Source organism: Hyposmocoma kahamanoa, unplaced genomic scaffold, assembly GCF_003589595.1.
Source record: "Hyposmocoma kahamanoa isolate Upper Pololo Valley unplaced genomic scaffold, ASM358959v1 93, whole genome shotgun sequence".
NCBI lineage: Eukaryota > Metazoa > Arthropoda > Insecta > Lepidoptera > Cosmopterigidae > Hyposmocoma > Hyposmocoma kahamanoa.
In genome coordinates this window covers 2237402-2260524 of record NW_020654810.1, presented here as the reverse complement: position 1 = coordinate 2260524, position 23123 = coordinate 2237402, and the positions used below count along the sequence as shown (strand labels likewise).

The following is a 23123-nucleotide window of genomic DNA, read 5'->3' as shown; positions in this document are numbered from 1 at the left end:
AGCTTTGTCGACGACCTTAGTTTAGGCTACCTAGGTTGTTTTGTTAAGTAAACTCTGCCGATTCCTATCTCTGATTACTATAAATATACATTGTTTTTCGGATTACCATAAAATCCTGACAAGTTGTAAATAAACTCAATTTATTTGTGTTTTTGTGTGTTGGCAACCTCAAAGCTTGTAACACTGTTATTCAGCTGATGCATCTTTGACTGTCACGTAGCGGCGAGAAATTTAAGTCTTAAGAATGGTTACACACGGAGACTTTTAAAGGAAACGAGCGATTGCATTGCCTCGCTACACTTACGATTTATAGGCATAAATCGCAAGTGTAGCGATGCAATCGCGCGTTTCTATCAGTAATAGTGTGAAAAAGTAGACGATTAGCGACTGCCAAGTCGCCATGTGTAATCGCTACAAGACACAAAACCAGTGGACCTAACTACGTACCACGTTTAGTACGAGAAGCCATCGAACTCACGAAGTTCCAAATGTTTAACCCTGTACATCGTGTGTGTTTTACAACAGTAGTAATGAAAACAAAATGGTTCCACTTTAATTTTGCGCGTAGCGTGAGTGGCAATGGTAACACCGCAAGAACTCAAGACGAGGGTAGTCGTTGACAGGCGAAAGAGGGTAGACAGATATGTCTGTCATTAAAGCTATCAACTGCCGCTTGCCAGTCACCCCGACGCACCGCGTTTAACCGCTCTGAAATACCGGAAGATGATTTCAATCATACTTGGTGAAAAATCTGTAACTGACACTCCAATAGGGCAGTCCCGTATCTTTCTACTTACGTTTTGTTTACAGTAAACCTCCTTTTCTACTTCTTGGTTATACATATCATGGGTCAATGGATATATATAACAATATATCAAATATATGACGCTATTCAAACTGCATACTGATTGGTTAAATAGTGTTGCGCGTAACGGCTCCACTTGTGTGGTTGCAGGTGCGCGGAGCACAGTCGGTGCGCGAACCTAATGGATAGTCACCTTTATAACCATAACTCAAAATTTAATTAAACTAGTGTATTGTGTTAAAAAATATATAAAATATACAGAAATTTTGCCGCCTCTTTGCTTGTGAAGCCGCAAGTACTTGCAGATGAAATTTTTCTCCTGGTAGAGAATAATTGGAACTACAATGCAAGCATATCACCCAAAAAGGATATTCGTAATTTTGGAAAAAAAAAAATAAAACGTAAGTATATTTCTCCCTTAGAATAATAACGCATAGAATGGTAGTTTCATATCAAACGAACTGTCACAAGTGAGGCAAAAATCAAATTCATGTAGGCTAGTTTTAGTAGTAGGTTAATTTTCGGTTTTAGTGAATATTTATATAAAAATACAAGTTGAAACGCGTTACTTCCTTGTGGAATGTGATGTTAGTATCTATTTTATGTTTGTCTGACGTATTTTTACACTCATTTACCGCACATTTCGTCATTTTTAGCTAAAATTCTTGATCTGTTCGCGGTGCAAGTTGACCTTGAGCACTGAAGGCCCGCCTGCTCGTGTAGGCCCATTGGGCGCGCTTCAATTTGCCTCACTTAGCGTGTGCGGACTAGGTTTCTATGCGTTATTATTCTAAGTAATAGGGGTTAAAGTATGAAATTGCCGATTTGTACTGAAAATCTAAATTGTTTATTTTTTAAATTTTTAACAAATTTATTTAATCAAAATAGTTGCCATTATTATCTATACATTGCTGCCATCTAATGGGAAGGTTATTAATGCCTTTGCGATAGAACTCCGACGATCTAGACTGCACAAACTGTGTGAAAGCATTTTGTACTGCCTCCTGGGAAGAAAACTTCTTGTCACGTAGATAATTGTCCAAATCACGAAAAAAATGGTAGTCCGTTGGAGCAAGGTCTGGTGAATACGGAGGATGACGAATGGTTTCTAACTGCAGTTCCTGAAGGGTCAAAATGGTTTCTCGTGCTGTGTGAGGTCTCGCGTTGTCGTGGAGCAATAATGGTGAAGATCGATTCATGAGTCGGGGCTGTTTTACTGCTAGTTTTGTCAACATGGTTCGGAGTTCGGCACAATAGACATCTGCCGTTATTGCTTGACCAGATCGGAGAAAACTATAGTGAATAACACCATGCTGAGACCACCAAACAGTTACCATTACCTTTTTATTGGTAAGTTTTGCTTTAGGACACTGTTGTGGCATTTGACCTGGGGTCAGCCATTGCATTTTTCTTTTCCGGTTATCATAAAGAATCCACTTTTCATCACATGTTACAATTCGATCCAATATTCCTTCATTTCTGTACCGGTTCAACAAGGCAACACAAGTTTCAACACGCGTTTCTTTCTGCAGATCAGTCAAATCATGAGGCACCCATTTTTCGTATTTTTTTATTTTATTGATTTGACGCAAGTGAGTCAATATTGTGGGTAAGGTAACGTTAAACCATGCCGCTAATTCCTGGGTAGTTTGACTAGGATCGGCTTCCACTATCTCTCTTAATTCATCGTTATTCACCTGTGTGGGCGGTCTTCCTCGTGGCTCGTTCTTTAAGTCGAAATTTCCATCACGAAAGCGTTTAAACCAAAATCGCACGGTGCGTTCATTAGTAGACCCCTCTCCAAACGCAGCATTGATATTGCGGGCTGTTTCTGCCGCGTTAGTTCCGCGTCGGAACTCGTATTCAAAAATCACTCGAATTTTCGCAGTATCCATCTTTCTTGTCTAAATTGAATAACAAAAACAATTGAAAGTCGATATTCAAATGTTTCAAATTTAAAAAAAAAATCACAGAAACCATTTGAAAAAAGTTTCATTCGAAAACCTCAAACCATGAAGATTCTATGAAAATTCAAAGAACCTATTGCAATAAAACGGCAATTTCATACTTTAACCCCTAATATATAACAATATATCAAATATATGACGCTATTCAAACTGCATCCTGATTGGTTAAATAGTGTTGCGCGTAACGGCTCCACTTGTGTGGTTGCAGGTGCGCGGAGCACTGTCGGTGCGCGAACCTAATGGATACTCACCTTTATAACCATAACTCAAAATTTAAGTAAACTAGTGTATTGTGTTAAAAAATATATAAAATATACAGAAATTTTGCCGCCTCTTTGCTTGTAAAGCCGCAAGTACTTGCAGATGAATTTTTTTTCCTGGTAGACAATAATTGGAACTACAATGCAAGCATATCACCCAAAAAGGATATTCGTAATTTTGGAGAAAAAAAATTAATTTCTCCCTTAGAATAATAACGCATAAAATGATAGTTTCATATCAAACGAACTGTCACAAGTGAGGCAAAAATCAAATTCATGTAGGCTAGTTTTAGTAGTAGATTAATTTTCGGTTTTAGTGAATATTTATAAAGATAAAGATACAATAAGTTCATTAGATCAGTTAAACACATTAACAGTGCTACTACAACCAGTTTCTTTCTTTCTTTCTTTCTTTCAGTTATATGTATAAAAGTACAAGTTGAAACGCGTTACTTCCTTGTGGAATGTGATGTTAGTATCTATTTTATGTTTGTCTGACGTATTTTTACACTCATTTACCGCATATTTCGTCTTGCTTTTTAAAAAAAATTTTTTTTTAGCTAAAATTTTGGAGCTGTTCGCGGTGCAAGTTGACCTTGAGCACTGAAGGCCCGCCCGCTCGTGTAGGCCCTTTGGGAGCGCTTCAATTTGCCTCACTTAGCGTGTGCGGGCTAGGTTTCTATGCGTTATTATTCTAAGATTTCTCCATACAAAAAAAAAATATCTGAAAGTATAAATTTTTCAAGAAATACACAACAATAAAAGATGCTTAGAATTTCATTATCTATCATGTAAAAAAAATCAACTCGATATTCCACAAAATGCTCCTAAGTAAACGAATTATCAAGTTGGGCCCCCTGTGTGCCCTTTGGTTTTGAGACATAATTACACTCATTTAACTACTTATGGCGTTATATAAGCGAACTTTGCACAATTGACAATTATTTTCACCATTGTGAATATTGTGGGTAGTTTCGAATATTTACTATCACAAGACAACTAAACGATTCTTAAATACTTAACTGATTATAATTCGTTCACATTCCTTAATACCTTTACATTACAACTTATAATAATTGTTATAAAGTATTGCTTGCAAAGATAATCCCAAAATCATTGTTGGCATATTCTAAGCGCCTGTAAAAATGTTGTTAGCAATTACACGGAGAAGATAAACTGTCTTTTTTAGAAGATGAAGGCGTTTTATTATTTTTTTGAAATAACTTTTTATAGAAACTTCCTAAAATAGTGAAAAAAGAGTACGTTTAGGTAGAAATTAGATAGTAAATAGTTATATAAAAAAGGAAATTATATACTGCTAGAACCATGTAACCAAACCGTAAAGTGGTCCAGCCTACCTTATGGCGAAAATATGGTAATAAAGGTACTAAATAGTAGAAATTAGATAGTAAATAATGAGCACAGTTTGATTTGTATATCTCGTTTGGTCCAGCCATCCTGACGGACACCGATATCATACGGTTTTTTAATAGAATAGCAACCTTCAAACTGAATTCTCCAAACGTTTCAACAATTTTTTTTATGAACATCCGAAAATATTTCTTTCTTGTTCTTGTTTTATTTGCAATCAGTTTCAAACTATAAGCAAATGCGTGGGATAGTTAGTTTCACATATCGGGCGTGTCCTCCAATGAAGGAATCTACTCTTTAAACGGTGTCGTCTCTACAGGGACAAAATGTCTTTCCTCTTAAGGCGCTTTTCATAGCTTCGCGTTGTCAGCTTAGCTGCCAGTTCGTTAGGGTGTTTTTCTAGCCTTTTTTGGTATTTGACAGTAATATTGTGGATTTCATCCTTAAGGCGATTAACACACTGTACCGCGCCCTGAGGCGGTGCGCGAGACGCGGAATCACGCGCGCGGTATCGGAGACGCAAATCAGCGTCAACGCGCGGTTTAATCTGCGCGGGGGCAGCGGTCTAGCGGCCCCAGAGTGAGCCTGCTTGTGTCCCTCGGTTTGACCATGTCAAGTTAAGCAGGGGTCAAATTGTGAGCGCGCATAGGCTTCGATCTGGACACGTTTCATTAAACAAATTTTTGTATTTGATGTGGAGGGTGAACTCACCGAATTGCCAAGTGTGTGGGATTCCTGAGGATGTACATCATTTGCTCGTGGAGTGTGTTCGGACTGAACCTATCAGGTTTGGTTGGATGGTTTCAATCAGTTTTGTGTCAGCCAATGCGTAGTGCCGCAAAGATTTTGTATACACGGAAGAGCGGGACTGCCTGTCACAGGTGGATGACACCTACAAGGAAGTCCCAACCTTGCCTAAAAACAACTTAAAAAGCAGAAAAAACCTTTTTCATTTTCATTTTCACATGTTTGGTTAGGTTAGGTTTTGGTATTGTTTTTCCAATGAGTCTGATATGTTCAATAACAGAGCGAAATCGTTGGTCTCTTCTATACCAGTATAAAATAGTAACAAAGTGTGGATCCGTCATAGAAGCGTACTTGGAATAAAAACTGCCTTTGTGGCCGAACAGTCACCATACTGGTCTGTCACGCAGAGGTCCTAGGTTAGCTTCCAGAGCCGGAAGAAATATTTGTATGGCCTGTAATTTGTGGTTGCCACCCGCGATGGTTTCCCAAGTGCTGGACTATGAGTACATATAAATGTATCGTGTGAATGCCCGCTGTTTCTGTTTAAAATCAAATATTGCAAAAAACGTGTAGTACAATACCATGTGAACAAAACCTAACGGCATAAATCGTGTTTGCCCTTGTCTAGGCTGCTTAAACACGATTGTACATTTATTTAATGAATTCGTTTGTTGTTCGCCTACATTGTCTCCAGGATCTTATCGCCAGGAGACAATGTAGGCGTACAATATCGAGTGTTCGCTATAAAATATCACATATAGACTTAATGTTGCTATTACGTCACGCCATAATATATGTTAATGGTTATTTTGGCGTCACAGGGGAAACTCCTCGATAGCTTTCTGTCCGCCTCATTGGAGTCTCCGGTGACCAGAAGGCTCTTACCTACTTTCGCCAAAGAATAAGCTTAGCCACCCAAAGAGGAAATATTGTCAACCTCGTGAGCACAATGTCCCAGGGCAAGGCCTTGTATGTATTTAAAAAAAACTGGATGAACTAAAAGTAGTTTCGGTAGCAGTAGAACTTGGAAGTCCAGGGAAGTACTGCCGCCGCACCAATTTCTGCCGCCAAGCAGTAATGTGAGCATTACTGCTGTTTTGAAGGGTACACGGGCACACGGGACTTTTCAACTTATGTCTCAGGGTGACGGGCGAAGCGGCAGCGCTCATCAGATCTTAGCGATTTAAAGCTCTGAACGACACCGCTATGAATAGGCATGTCACTTACCACCAGGCGTACGACTTGTACGTCCCATCACTCGGTATCGTAACCTTTATTCAGTCTAAATATATACGACGCCACAACGATAAAAAATACCTAATAAAATAGACCAAATAAATGGCACTGTGGAACGGACGGCAAATTCGTAAGAACTTTATGAACAATCCAATATTACTTACCGAAACATAGTCTTCACAAGTTCCAAACAGGGGACACTAAGTACATAGTTAAGTATCCACCTTGTAAGTAGTCACTTAGTAAATTATGTACGAGCGGCAGCAGCTTACAACTTTATGAACCCTTTTTGGGAGTCCCTTTGAAGTGTTTTCAATCCAGGAGAGGTAGAAAGATATTTAAGATGTTTTGAAACTAATACCTTAACCTTGATTATAGGTTTTTAATCTCTAATTCTAAGATAGGCTGATGATGATTATGGTGAGTGGGTACTTACTGCTTAACTGCCTACCTTCTGCCTATTCACTACTCCAAAAAATCCCTAAAGACTTATTCCCATCTGATCCCCTAAAACCGATCCGTTTTATTTTAAACTATTTTCTATTCCCATCGGATCCCCAATGCAGTGGATCAAGAATAAATCTTAATATTTTATTCCCACCTGATACCCTGGTATTTCCAAGTTTATTTTTGGTAGGTACTGTGGTACAGTCAATAAGAAAATGTATATATATCATTATATGTGATAATCATAACATTAAACTAGATTTTAAATATTGCTCTGATTTATGTTACTTGTGAATTGCAATATGCAAATATTAATGACTTGTCACAAAAAAAATTTGATTGTCTGTGACAATTGTAACATTATAATTCCTGAATTAATCCATATTTGATTTCAATTTTTCTCTTGACAGTACTTATGTTAAAAATACAATGAGCGGATCCGTTGGGAGTTGCATAATATAGAGGGCATCGATAGTCAAAGTCAAGGTCAAATAATCAATTTTATTCCATTGGTAAAATTTTTACCTTGAAAACGTAATTTTTTAAGCTACTGCTCGTCACTACGCTGACCTCCCTGAGAAGAGCTAATAAGAAACTCTAGGGCTTGCTCTTTTTAAATAAACTTAAATGCTATCGAATATACTTTGAATCATAATTGTGTGGAATCTAGACTCTTGTTGTCTTTCCCTAATTCTTTAGCTAACACATACTCTTCAATTATGTAATACGACTTTTTAACCGACTTCAAAAAAGGAGGAGGTTCTCAATTCGACTGTATGTTCTTTTTTTTGTATGTATGTTACGCGAGAACTCCGGTATTTGTGAACCGATTTGCATGATTCTTTTTTTGTTGGAAAGGGATACTTCCATAGTGGTCCCATTTTATTTTGAAGAAAATCATACACCTTTAAGAGTGGCTGTTCACGCATGAAGATTCATTTTTATATATAGCGCCTAACTTTAATTTAGGAGCAATTATTTTAATGGTTGATTTTGCTATTTCTCCAATTCAAGGCGTTTTTCTCTCAATATACTTTGAGTAGTGAGAACCGATTATTATTATCTCCAGTGTCAAGTCCCGTATAGTGGCGAACTAGGGGATATTTCAATAAAACTTAGCAAATAGACGTAATTCCACGTACTTTTGAGGTCGGTTTTTTTATCAATTAAAATACTTTTAATGTAAGTTTTAAACTTAGAAATCTCATTGTAAAAACGATTAGCCAATGCTACCAAATCAACCGATCTACGTCGATCGTTGGCATCAGTTCGATATCTGTTAGGTTGTGTGGTAACATCCTTATTGACGATAAAATTTATAGGGTTCTTAAGACAGACGTTTTATAAATAATATGAAGTATTTTGATTTGGGTCACTATTCTTGATAAGCTGCGATATATCCCTACACCGTCCATCCGGGCTAAAGCTTCTAAAGTAATGCAAACAAAATCATATCCGATAATACCATAAGAGTAAACTTCATAAGCTTTGGATAACATTTTATATTATGAACTATGTACAGTTACCAACTAGCCTGAGCTTCAATCTTTGGACTTAAGGCGGAGTATTTCAAGTATTTCGAGCCTACATTTTAGGAGGTGAGGTGTGGGGGACCGCCCCGCGCGTCCCGCAACCCGCGTGCTGGAAATTAATATGAATAAAATGAGAACAGGCGCCCGATGGCGACTGACGGGGTCGACCCGAGAGAAAGGGTTTTCCGGAGAGACTACGGGCTCGACGGCAAGACCAAGGTACGGCGGGCGTCCGGGCCAAGCCAGAGGGCAAGCAAGTCATGCGCCTCCACGGGCGCCTCTGGCGGACCCGGTCTTGGGTATGGACTCGTCGGGGTTTGTGATTAGCTGTAGGGACGGACACGTTACTACGTACATAGTATTAAAAATCCCCAACGATTTTCTGGAAATTGCAGGTCAAAAATAATTCGTTTTAAATTCTGACTTTCTAGATTTTGAGCGTTACAAAAAACCAACTAATAACCTGGTTAAATTTTCCATTTATTTTATTACCACTAAAGGAACAACTCCTTTGTACATTTCAGTAACTTCGTGCTTTACGATACGAATTTGAGAAAGTAAGGCGACGATATTTTATTCTTAAATAGTTCGTTCTAGATTTTTATTTTAGCTTGCTTTCAGGATTTTATATGGTCGGGTGAAGTACATGCTATCGTATAATGAATTAGGACATTCTTAGACAATATCCTTAGGTGCATCGTATATTTTTTTATAAGACCGTTAATACTAAACCATTCGATCTAGCAAAACAGTTTTTCCCGCTTCGTTTCCGCGCCCCGGTAACTAGGCTTAGGGCGCGTTCCCACTATGTCGTCACGTTTTATTATCGTTGGACGACTGTCGTGTCTAGCCTGTTCCCATATCACGACTATCTGTCGTGGACGATTTTTTATCGTTGAACGACTGTCGTGACTAGCTGTTCCCACTAGATCGTGACGACAATTTATCGTGTCACGATAGCCTTCTTGCCTATCACTGGCTACGACCCAACGCTACTGCAAAGCGAGCAGAGGGCGCGGGGTACGAGAGGGGAGGGCAGGGAGCAGAATACGTGGGGACAGCAATAAATAAAACGTGACAATAGGAGCTGTGACAATCTGTCGACACGTTTTTATCGTGACGTTTATTTTATCGTCCGACGACTGTCGTTCTAGCTGTTCCCACTGCGACGACAGTTTGTCGTTGTAACGATAAAAAATGTGAACGACAGTTAATCGTGTCGTTTAAATATACAAGCCACGACACTGTAAACTGCACGACAATCTGTCGTCACGACATAGTGGGAACGCGCCCTAAGGGTCGAAACACACAACTGCGATGCGACGTCGCATCGCAGAAATCTACGAGCTCGCAAGACGCGACGCAAGAATTTGCGAATTGCTTCGCATCGCGCATTCCTGCGATGTTAATCTTCTTTGTGTCTTTTTCCTATTTTTGCTTATCAATAACAGCAGTGGAACACTCATTTTAGGATCCCTCACCGGCAGTGAGACGCTTTGCCGCACGAAATCCCATCGCAGCAATTCGCGTCACAGTTTTCTGCGTTGCAAATTCGCATCGCGCCCATTCGCACTATTGTGTTTCGACCCTTAAGACCGTATGTTATGTCTAGTACCAAAAACATATATTGTGCATGTCATATAGTAAGGTAACCTAATCTACTTTATCAATAAATCTTTGTAGCATATATGTATATAATGACACTTACTAAGCTTTTAGATAACATCTTCGAATTGTTACTTCTGCAATTGTATGAAATTCCCGACAGGGTTTGATCAAATAACTAGATTTGTTTAGGAAGATTGCAAAATCGAGTTGTCGTTGTAATATTCTATTTTTAAAATGTTTTCTATCTCTGAAATGTGTATATATATGTACCAATACACAAGGGTAAAATTGGTACAGTCTCTCAACTGAGCACCTTATTGCTACTATTCTTTTTTTATTGGAAAGGGGGTACCTGAGTACTGGTCGCGTTCAAATTTGACGAAAATATTCCACCTTTTTTTTTGCCTTTGCAATACGAAATCTATGAAATATATAGTATGAAACCGTGCAGGTCCACATCCGCATCTGCATGTGTATGAAAGTGGCCCAATCCACATTAGGCCCGCGTGGGAACTAAAGCCCTCTAATACTGAGAGGTGTGCGCCCAGCGTTGGAACTTTATATAGGCAAACTATTTTTTATTTATAATAATCATATTTAGAATAATCATACTAACGATCGAAGGAATTTTTTCTGAGTGTTTTTTCTGAGTGTTCGATCTTTGTATTAATAATTATAACAAACTAGTGGAGTAATTTCACAAAAAATAATTGAATATCTATTCAATAAAAATTTAATTAATACAGTGAATAGCGACATCTCTCGCCAGGACTGGTAGCTGTAAAGGTACTAACTGGGTGATAAATCTGTAATAGATTTCTCATAGATGGCGCTACGACTAAAAAGTCGTTGAAAGACCAAGTACAAAGACACGACGCAAGCACATAGAAAAATTCATGAGGTCCGTTGGTTCGTTCCGTGGCTTAGTTGGTATAGCGTCCGGCACGGCATGCAAGAAGACGTCGGTTCGAATCCGACCGGATCGAAGGAATTTTTTCTGAGTGTTTTTTCTGAGTGTTCGATCTTTGTATTAATAATTATAACAAACTAGTGGAGTAATTTCACAAAAAATAATTGAATATCAATTCAATAAAAATTTAATTAATACAGTGAATAGCGACATCTTTCGCCAGGACTGGTAGCTGTAAAGGTACTAACTGGGTGATAAATCTGTAATAGATTTCTCATAGATAGCTCTACGACTAAAAAGTCGTTGAAAGACCAAGTACAAAGACACGACGCAAGCACATAGAAAAATTCGGTTCGAATCCGACCGGATCGAAGGAATTTTTTCTGAGTATTCGATCTTTGTATTAATAATTATAACATACTAACGATATCAAATAAATAAATACATAATAAATTTGGCGACGCAGTACGTATCGTTTTAAAATTCAGTTCACGCGGCGTTAACTGTTGTATGGGGTTCGATTACTAATTGAATAACCTATTGAAATGTTATAAATTTTCACTGTTTGTATGTATTTGACGAGTGTGAATTAGTAATTATGGATTTTTGTGTGGTAGATAAAAAGAGAGTTAATTATTGACGATAAAACTGACTTTTTGAAATTCATAATAATAAAAATACTTTTTTTTTATAATGTCAAGTAACGGGACGAACAAGTCGTGCGCCTAATGGTAAGCAATGGTAATTTAGAAAGACGTATTTTTAGTTTATATTTATTTCTATCATTTTTTTTATTTTCTAACATCGGACGACACTGTCCTCTGAGGAAGCTAATATTTTTGCGTACAAATTTACATGATTTGAATGTAAATTTAAGTTAGTGTTAACAAATTGTATTTTATAAAATGCGGTCGGCATAAGTCCATTTGGTCTTATGTTGGCCAGGATTCTAATGCATCTTTTTTGAAGATTTCGTTTTATAATGTCAAGTGACGGAACGAAGCGTGTGTCGTGCACCTGATGGTAAGCTACACGCCTGTCCATAACAGTTGCAGTGCCATTCAGAGCTTTAAATGGCAAAGATCTGAGGGGCACTGCCACTGCGCCCGACACACTGAGACATAAATTGACAAATCCCATGTGCTTGTTATTTCACCAGCAGCCTTCAAAACCGGAACACAGTAATGTTGACATTACAGCTAGGCGGTAGACATATGTAAGTACTTCGGTGGACGAACTAAAGTATTCTTATTGCTTGTCATTTTTAGTCAAAAATTAAGGACATAACTATGAATCAGCAAGGATCATTATCAAAGATCTTGATAATTTCTCACCCCGTATTGAATATTGTATACTTGACGTTATACAATACGGTTTAAAATAACTTCGATGAAAATTACCTTACGTAAAATCAACACGCCTACAGCGTAAGCTAAACATAAGCGTAAGTCAAAGCGAATGGTACGTTGCGAAATCAATTTAGCGAAATGGAGTGAAAGAAAATTTGCGCCATTTGCGCCCTCGTTAAATATGAAACGTTTCACGCGTTCGCAGGTAATCGTCACTTTGCATCTCATTTGTGATTGAAAATCGATTTAATCGCAACTTTCAAATCGCTACATTTGATGCTCATTTCCTTGACACATTTTATATATTAGTAGCAGTAGTTCGTCCAGGGAAGTACTGCCACCATACCTATTTCTGCCGCCAAGCAGTAATGTCAGCATTACTGTGTTCCGGTTTTGAAGGCTGCTGGTGAAATAACAAGCACATGGGATTTGTCAATTTACATATGTCTCAGTGTGTCGGGCGCAGTGGCAGTGCCCCTCAGATCTTTGCTATTTAAAGCTCTGAGTGGCACTGCAACTGTTATGGACAGCCGTGTAGCTTACCATCAGGATTCTAATGCATCTTTGAAAAAGATGCATTAGAATCCTGGCCAATATAAGGCCAAATGGACTTATGCCGACTTATGTTTTTTATAAAATACAATTTGTTAACATTAACTTGAATTTACATTCAAATCATGTAAATTTGTACGCAAAAATATGAGTTTCCTCAGAGGACAGTGTCCTCCGATGTTAGAAAATAAAAAAAATGATAGAAATAAATATAAACTAAAAATACGTTTTTCTAAATTAAAATTAACCTAGTAACAGCCCACATTCTATGTTGATAAAAATTTATAATAAAATGGCAATTAAATGGATAAGTAAAGAAAAATACGTAACATTTATTAAATATTTAAAACAAATGCTAATTAAAAAATGCTACTACTCTTTAGAAGAATTTTTGAAGACAAATTTTACGTAAAAGTAGCGTCAGTATTTTGTACTTTTAGAAGTAAGGTTGGCAGCTATCGATTTGTTTCAAGTTCACCATTATTCGGATAAGCTTTATTGCATTCTAGTCAGGGACAGTGTATTGGTACTATTACCTCATAGCATTAATGTGTACCATTCATGAAGTGCCCAAATAATACATAACCATTTTCAATTTTTTTGAACAAACGAATCGTCTGACAATTTTATGCGACCGACCACCCTGCCGCACAATGTTTCAACGAGGCAAGAGATGCTTTCTCCCGGCTTCTCTTTTAAGAACAGCCATTGGAGTGTATAATTTACTTTTCAATACTGTTTAATTTAAAATATACTAGGCAACTTATTCTTATGGTGCCATAGTGTGACACGGAGTGCTTCTTAAACTTTGTTTGAACGCCACTGTCCAAGCACCGCAGTCACAACATTGTTTAACATGTTCCAAACATACAAAAAGCAAATAAATATTGAAAACCAAAAACAAAGATCTGCTACAAGCACGTAGAAAAATTCGTTTGGTTCGTTCCGTGGCTTAGTTGGCGTAGCGTCTGGCACGGTTTGCTAGAAGACGTTGGTTCGAATCCATCCAAATCGAAGGAATTTTTTCTAAGGGTTCGATCTTTGTATTAATAATTATAACAAACTAATGGAGTCATATCACAAAAAATAATTTAATATCATGATAGTGAAACATCCTTCATAACAATGTGAAACACATTCAACTGACATTCAATATAACATACAAAATTTTATCGATAAAGAAATATAAAGCAGCCTTATGCCTTTAAAAAACTTATAATGTCAGAATTAAAATGTTACGAAAAGCTTGACTTACCGAAACTTAATACAATCTGTACGAAGGCGAGGATTAGCACCGACAATGTAACTGCAACAAAAAATAATAAATCTTTTATTCGTTGTTAACGACAATCCACGGAAAATAAAAAGAAACGCCTGAATTTCTGCCATTAAAATAACTGGATAAAAACAAAAACTGTAATTCAATTCACCACTGGTTGTAAATAAATAAAATCATAGAATTTACAAATAAAATACATTGTTTGAGATTCGAACTCGCTCCTACCTCTCGCGATCATTGTGACGTGAAACTTGGGCGCGAAACTGAAGTCGCGAAGCGTGCAGTACCCCCGTTCGTTACGTTCGTACTGCCGGACGACTGTAGGCTGAATAGAGGCTGAAACGCTGAAAATCTTTGCCGTGCGCTAAAAGCGCGGCGGTTTTATTTTCTGAAAAGTTATTGTAAATGGGCGGGAAAATGCACAAAGAGACCTCACAGCCCCTTGTTATCGGAGGAAGCCATTGTTGTAATGTCATTTTCAGAATTTGAATGAAGTTTAAAAATATCTTATCAAAAACATAAGAAGAAAGGAATCTAAAGTAAAACAGGGAAGCATACTTGGAAGAACTTTTAATTAAATATGAGGTATTATGAAACAGATTAATGAGATAACGGAATTATTTATTGTAAAGCGTACGTACGACGTTTTTGATATCTTTAGGTGAGGTAAGAGTAACACGTTATTTTGAGTCAAATGAAGAACAGATAGTCTTATAAAGAATTTTGGGGGAGAAGACCTTTTAACATTTTTTACATATCTGGTTGTAAAATCTTAAAATTTAGGAAATGAAACTATTTTACCGGATTTAAATCGCGTATATTTGTTTTTTCAAACAAACCGACGTTTCGGGCTCTTTACAGGTCCCATGGTCACGGTTGACTAAGGTGGTACCGTCTTCAACCAGTTATGTCTAATATTAATGCAAACCACCCTATTTTTTCACTATAGTTACAATAGTTATTAATTAAATACCTTATTTTTAATTTTACAGAGAAAACATTCCAATTTACGCTACATTAAGTTTTAAAATTTTTTTTATTGAATATTTTTTTATTAACTTTAATTTATTATTAATTGTTAATAGAAATTAGAATAAACTAAAACATATTAATTAGTACTGCAGTCTTATGTCTCTATCAAAGAACACATAGCTGATGTCAAACACCGTCGCGTAAACAAGTCTGCAGTCCGCGAGCATGTCATGGATAAACCTACACATTCAATGAAGTTTGACAAACCCCAGGTCCTTGTAAAAGAAGTCCGTTATCTACACAGGATGCTGCGAGAGCCCATTGAAATTAAAAAACATCCTAATTTCAACAGGGAAGATGGTTTCTCCGTACCACCAGTTTGGGATCCAGTATTTCCTCTAATGAAAAATCCCAAACAGACATAAAACTGCAGTACTAATTAATATGTTTTAGTTTATTCTAATTTCTATTAATAATTAATAATAAATTGAACTTAATAAAAATTCATTCAATAAAATAATTTGTAAAACTTAATGTAGCGTAAATTGGAATGTTTTCTCTGTAAAATTAAAAATAAGGTATTTAATTAATAACTATTGTAACTATAGTGAAAAAATAGGGTGGCTTGCATCAATATTAGACATAACTGATTGAAGACTGTCCACCTCAGTCAACCGTGACCATGGGACCTGTAAAGGGCCCGAAACGTCGGTTTGTTTGAAAAAACAAATAATTGCGATTTAAATCCGGAAAAATAGTTTCATTTCCTATGTGTAACAATCGCGAAAACCTAAGAACTCGATATCTTAAAATTTGTTTTGTGTGCTGCAGTAATTAGATACATTATTTGATTATAATCATTTATAATAAGCAGGATCAATAAGTTTATAATATTGTCAGAATTCACATTTTTATGAAGAAACTCAAATGTTCGATTAGAGATGTTTACTTACTTCTACAAAAAAGAATTAAGCGACCAAAAGCGATATAAAATTTATTTTCGTTTCTTGTAACAAATAATTGTATAACTTTCTTACAAAAAATAAAAACTGACCTCAAAACTTTGTCGAATTACGTCTATTTGCCAAGTTTTATTAAAATCGGTAACGGAAAGTGGGTGAAATCCAATAAACCGGATTCATCCCCTAATTTACCACCCTTAGAGATGGAATATTTTCTTCAAATTTGAATGGGACCAATACTGAGATACCCCTTTCTAACAAAAAAAAAGAATCATCGAAATCGGTTCACAAATGTCGACGTCATCGCAAAAAATACAATTGCATTGAGAATGTCCTCCTTTTTTAAAGTAGGTTAAAAAATTATTACAATAAATAGAAAATTGAAAATTTATTACAATAAAATAAGACTTAACGATGATATATAACGCCATCATAGATAATAATTACAAATGAGACTATAATTTGGTGCACTCCAAAATATTTTATAAATAAATAGATTTTCATGATTTTGCGCAAGATAATTGGAGTCGTGCCAATTATCTCGCACAATAGCGTATAAAATAGCGTATGAAACTAAAATGGTGGACTGGGCTTAAGCATGTGGAGCTTCGCGTACTGTTGGCACACATGCCACCCAAACTAAGCACTTCTACTGTATTTAGATATTGTTCTGTGGTTATAAGCCTTGGAAAACGTGTGTGGTCCCCAACCTGCATCTCCTTCAAGGACGTATAATAGGTTGATTACAATGATAACATACACAATATTGCAAGATATAGGCTAACAGTTGAGCACCACACGACAAACCAGACCAGTGTTGCCAGGTCCGATATATCAAAATGCTAAACGGAGGGTCAAAAAAGTATGTGAATGATGGATTTTAAGGGTCATAGTGCTTTATAGTTTTACATAGACAGACCTCTATACCCCCATAATTTTCACCACCATTGCAAATCAGTTTAAAATAACCCACACTGAAGGTACGCGAGTTGAAAAATAACTTCCACAACCAAAATTAGAGGACAAGAGGACAATAATACTTTAACGAAGCAAGCAAATAATGTTATACATGTTTGTTAAGACAATACGTGCTCTGAATGGCAAGCGCCAATTATTCGAGAGACAGAGAGATGGTAATACGCGTAATTGTACCCGAAATTAGATAGCCCGAAATGAACACACACATAAATCCAAATATGCATAATAATATTTTACGAAACAATTTGCCTTTAGTACAGGAATACATACTTAAAACTATAAGTTGCATGCTATTGAAATAAGCCTAAGTATAAGATATATCTTATGGACTCATTATAACTATTTATACTAATAGTTTGACTATTTATTTTATTTTATACATTCGGGAAACATCATAATTATAATACAATTTATAGAACACTCAGAAAAAATTCCTTCGATCCGGCCGGATTCGAACAGACGTCTTCTAGCTTACCGTGCCAGACGCTATACCAACTAAGCCACGGACGAACGAGCGGACCTCACGAATTTTTCTTTATGCTTGTGTCGTATCTTTGTATTTGGTTTTTCAACGACTTTTTAGCCGTAGCAATTCAATAAAACATTGAAATACAGCGAATAGCGACATCTCTCGCCAGGACTAGTAACTGTAAAGGTACTAACTGGGTGATAAATCTTTCATAGATTTCTTATAGATGGCGATAATAATAATAATAATATCTTTATTAACACTTTTGCCTCATAATTAGTACAGAGCAGCAATTTTATTATTTATTTAACAAAATTTTATTGGTATAGATATAACGTAGCACAAAATATAAAATAAGGCGTACCAAATTTAGAGATTCTGCCTCCTAAACTAATCAAAGACTGTATCTTAGGAGGCAGTGTTCAGTTAGGGGTAACTATTACAAAAAATCAAAACTTCTATTGAATCCAATCATTATAAAGTATATAAATATAAGTGAGTCTGTACGGTTATGGTTTACAACTACAGTGATAGGCATGCGTGTAACAAAAAAGAAAAAAAAATAAGATTTTATAATTTCTAAAAGGGTGATTCTAATGAAGAAATAATAAAATACGGTTCATTTTGCTAGGGTCACGAAATTAAAGTTATTTGAAAAGTATATATAGTATAATATACGTGTTCTCTTTAGTTCAGTTGACATAAAAAAATCATTGGCATATGTAAAGTACAAACTTATTCAATATAGCCGTTTTCTTGTAAAATTTCGAGGTGAGTTTGTGTTTTTTTTCTATCTTGAAAATTTTTAGTAATCGTGTTTTCACATCAGATGGTAACTGTCTATATAGTAGTGGTAAGTATGAGAAATCAACCGAAGCCATTTGAGGTAGCATAGACTCTTAACTAACGTAATCGACATTTTAGCGAAATTGAGTTATTAACATACCTGGGAGCAGCGAAGTGAGGTCTACAACCGCCTCCAATCGCATTTTCATATCTTATTTAGTTTCAGTTTTATTAATTATTAATACAAAAATCGAATTCTTAGAAAAAAAATCCTTAAATCTTCTTCAGACGTCTTCTATAAAACCGTGGCAGACGCTATACCAACTAACTCAATAAAACACTTAATTACAGTGAATAGCAGCATTTCTAGCCAACGCTGGTAGCTGTAAAGGTGCCTAACTGGTTGACGAAATACTTTCATAGATTTCTCATAGATGGCACTACGGCTAAACACCTATTAAAAACAAAATACAAAGATCCGACAAACAAGCACAAAAAAGAATCTGTAACGGTTTGCTAGAAGACGTCGGTTCCAATCTGGCCGGATCGAAGGAATTTAAGTGTTCGATCTTTGTATTAATAATTATAACAAACTGATGGAGTAATTTCAAAAAAAATAATTATAATATCATGGTGGTGGTGGTGGTGAAACATCCTATCATTCAATAAAAGAATTAATTCCGTTTTATTGTTAAGAAAAATCAAAGTAATTGACATTTTTAAGGTGACAATAAAACTGTAGGTGCCAATATCTCGAAAGTTACCGACATGCCATTGCGTTAGTTATGACAAAGAGGGCAGAATATTCAAAAAAATACTTTCGACGGTTCACATAACTCTAGCTGCGCCCCATACTATATCAACCCTTTTACTTAACATTCATTGCATTCATAGGTAGGCGTGCCTGAAAAAGCATCTTATATTATTTATAACAAACTTCCAAATAATATGAAACCTTTAAATGATAAACATTTTAAGGCTCATATAAAGAAATGGCTAATTAACAATGGTTACTCGTAATCTAAATGAATTTTATAAAACCACATCAAATATTTGAAAATGGTGTACTTATATTACGTTTAATTTTAATTTATGGACATTTGAATTGTAGTGTTTTAATTGCTTTTTAATTACTGTAATTTTAAAACGTTGTAACCCCGTCTTGGATTAAAACTAAGAAACCATTCTTTTGTTGTGATGAGCAATGCTACGGTGCAGCATGGATGTGGGTTCAAGTGCCACCGGGTCGACGAAGTTTTTCTGTGTTCGTCCTTTGTTTTCATAATCATCTACTAGTGGAGTTATTTCACAAAATATCTCAATAGGTAACTTTGAACTAAATTGTATGTAATACTTTTATTTTGCCGGTTCCTACAAAAAAATGTTTTTGATTTCTGACCTAACAAGGCTTTTGTTACCTTGATCGATCGTTTCGGTATAATTCTCTGTATTTCTAAGTCTTCAGAATAATTTGAAGTTACCAGGCTACTTTGTTATTATTTATTTATTTACTTTATTTAAACATTTATTTCAGGCCACACGGCCCATATAATATACACTTTAAGGTCTAACATACATACAATATAATATGGCAATAAAATAAACTAAACAACTATCTACACGTATTGCACTTGTCGGCGATGTATGGCGCAGTCTGGTGTCAAGTAACTGGCCGCGGAATTGCCGATATATGACACCCTTCGGCCAAAACTCTTCCTTCAAGGCCGGCAGATATCCGGTCTGCACCCTCACTACAAACGAATTAAAATTTGCGTTGTGGCGGAACTCCAACCGCTCGACCCTCAGGGTGTGTTTCGCTTTTAGTCTGACGTACTCCACCATATCCTCAGACTTCGTGGAGTAATTTTTAAACATGGTAGGCAGTCGCAAAGTATCCGCTGTGAAACATTCCGCCATTTTGCTGAGCTACAAATATCTTTATCTCCCACCACTATAATCTGATACTACACTCTATGTGTTTCTATTTACCATACACTCCACAACTCACGAGGACTGCTAACCTCTATACTACAGAACGTAACTCTGAATAATCTCAGTATAGAGTACTAAAAAAACCGACCTCAAAAGTACGTGGAATTACGTCTATTTGCTAAGTTTTATTGAAATATCCCCTAGTGCGCCACTGTACAGGACTTGACACTGGAGATAATAATAATCGGTTCTCGCTACTCAAAGTATATTGAGAGAAAAACGCCTTGAATTGGAGAAATAGCAAAATCAACTATTCAAATAATTGCTCCTAAATTAAAGTTAGGCGCTATTTATAAAAATGAAACTTCATGCGTGAACAGCCACCCTTAAAAGTGGATGATTTTCTTCAAAATGAAATGAGATCACTATGGAAGTACCCCCTTTACAACAAAAAAAGAATCATGAAAATCGGTTCACTAATAGCGGAGTTATCGCGTACAGTCGAAATGAGAACCTCCTCCTTTTTTGAAGTCTGTTAAAAAGGTCAAAATCCCGTCATATGTCCTGATGGCGCTGATCGATAGCCTGGAAGTGGTTTATATTATGTAAATGGCGGTGGATATCAATTAATCCCTTTTTAATAAGAAATATAAGTGGTTAGTTTTTTCCCCTTGTAACATTATCCAAATATTGATAATGACTTGAAATTATTTTATGAACTTTGACAAATATCGTATCAATAGGTAGCACTGTGTATTACAAAATGATTGTAAATTAACGCTTGCTAACATGGGTAGATGGCGTTAATCCTAAACAAAATAAAAGAATTGCCAACGGTATGCTTCAAAATCTATGCCATAAGCGCCATCTAGTTCATTTGTTTATTATCACTACAAATTAGAGTAGATTTGATAAATTGCAGTTCATCAATGTAAAACAAAAATCTTACAAAAATAGACATTTAGTACTCGTCGCGACATCTGGTGTGCAAATAGGTACTAAATACTCGACTACGCTGTCTTGTATCGCGATTCCTCTTGAATTTTTTGATATTATTTTTATAACATCAAGTGACGCGACGAGCAAGTCGTGAGCTTAATGATAAGCTACACGCCTGTCCATGACAGTTGTAATGCCACTCAGAGCTTTAAATCGCAAAAATCTGAGGCGCACTGCCACTGCGCCCGTCACCTTGAAACATAAGTTGACAATTCCCGCCCACCCTCCACACTAGCACCCTTACCCTTCAAAAACCGGGACACAGTAATGCTGACATCAGAAATAGGTAAGGTGGTAGTACTTTCCTGGACGAACACAAGGAGCTCTACTGCTACTAACCTACTAATTATTTTGGTCCATGATGTTATATATCTTAATGTTGAGTAGCAATACCTGTTGCTAAAGGTGTAAGAAAAGATCGCGATAAAAGGTTGACAACCCTTAGAAGACGTGTCAAATCATCCAACCCGCACTGGACCAGCGTTGCGGATTATGCCTCTCCTTGGCTCTCTCAGCAGTGGGACTGAGTCCATAATAACAAACCCACAATGTTCGAACAAAGAAAAACTCGCAAACTGTATCCGCAAAAGTTCTATTTAACTTGCTAGCCTGAATGAAAATCATGGTGATTGGCCTATTCATTCCCGCGCCATTCAAATCGTATTTTCCATGTGACAACTCAAATAAAGGCCTCATTTTGTAATTTTGGTAATTGGGGAACGCAAAAACAAATTAAACGTTTGTTTCGTTTGCCTTGAACGGCTTTATTATGATAATATAAACCGAAGAACATGGAACTAATAATAACAATAATAATATTAATGAGTACGTTACATAAAAAAAATATTTCACTGATTGTATGTACGTGCTACTTATATAAAATGTTTAAACTACCGAATCCCAAACTAAGCAACAGCTTGTATTTTGGGATTAAGTGTTCCTCCACTCACTGGCTATCACTAGGTAAATACAGTACAAACAAGAGGTAAAAATCAACAGTATAAAAAAAGATAATTGCTATGGTATGTAACTATAAAAACTACGACAATAATAAAATTTAAAAAAAAAGGGTAATAATATTAAAAATAAAACATACATATAAAAACAAATAATAAAAAGACTCCAATCTATACGCCAAATTTTAATAATAAAAGCTATATTAAAATATCTTAAAAGCTAAGCTATATTAAATTATCTTATCTTAAATATATTAAAAGATCTTCAGTATCTGTATAGTCAAGCGCTTGCAACCATTTACTGAGAACTAATTTGACCTCATGTTTAGGTATTTAAAGGATAAATGGACAAAAATCTATTAATTTTGTTATATAACGTACAACTGGCGGCACTAGGGAACAATTGGTTTATTTGAAATCGTTTTAGTGAAAAATAGACTCATATTAGCTCACCAGATGTTGAGCGATGGGTGACCGACAATGGCCTAAAAACGCATATGTCCAAAGAAAGCCTAAACACAGATACCTAGTATAATGTATTCCACACCATTAACATACGCTTTACCCCCCGTTCACACGGCATTGCACTGCTCGTTTTTTTGCAGGACAAACACCGTGTGAACGGTTCTGTATCCAGATAGACGATATTTATAGTCTAACTGCAACACGTGGTGCGTATTGCTTGGTTAGCAGTTAAGTTGTATGTTTGTATTTTATATTGTATATTTTGTCACTTATATTCTGGAGACCGAACAATAAACATCTCTTTAAATAAAAAATAAAACAAACTTAACAGCTAACCAAGCAATACGCACCACATGTTGCAGTTGGACTATAAGTATCGTCTATCTATACTAGAATCTAATGTATGCGCTACTGTTTATTCGGTTCGGATTTATACTGCAAAAAAACGTGCAGTACAATGCCGTGTGAACGGGGGGTTAGGAAGGAAAATTCAACGCGTGCACATAAGTGGCATAATATCAACTACATAAAGATTGAGAGC

General features: G+C 36.2%; 1 protein-coding gene across 2 annotated transcripts in view; it reads right to left on the bottom strand.

The window, feature by feature from the left end:
- LOC113237454 (beta-1,3-glucosyltransferase) overlaps positions 1–23123 on the bottom strand; it is a 95170-nt gene that overhangs the window by 59548 nt on the left and 12499 nt on the right. Inside the window, exons 1-2 of one of the 2 annotated variants that reach the window (XM_026473936.1) lie at positions 14289–14375; positions 14040–14090 (exon numbers count right to left, since the gene is read on the bottom strand). In XM_026473936.1, coding sequence (XP_026329721.1) covers positions 14040–14090; positions 14289–14301 — 64 coding nt within the window. In that variant the 5' untranslated portion in view covers positions 14302–14375. Of the gene's footprint in view, positions 1–14039; positions 14091–14288; positions 14376–23123 lie in introns of those variants that run through there. The other variant, XM_026473937.1, reaches the window with a different exon arrangement.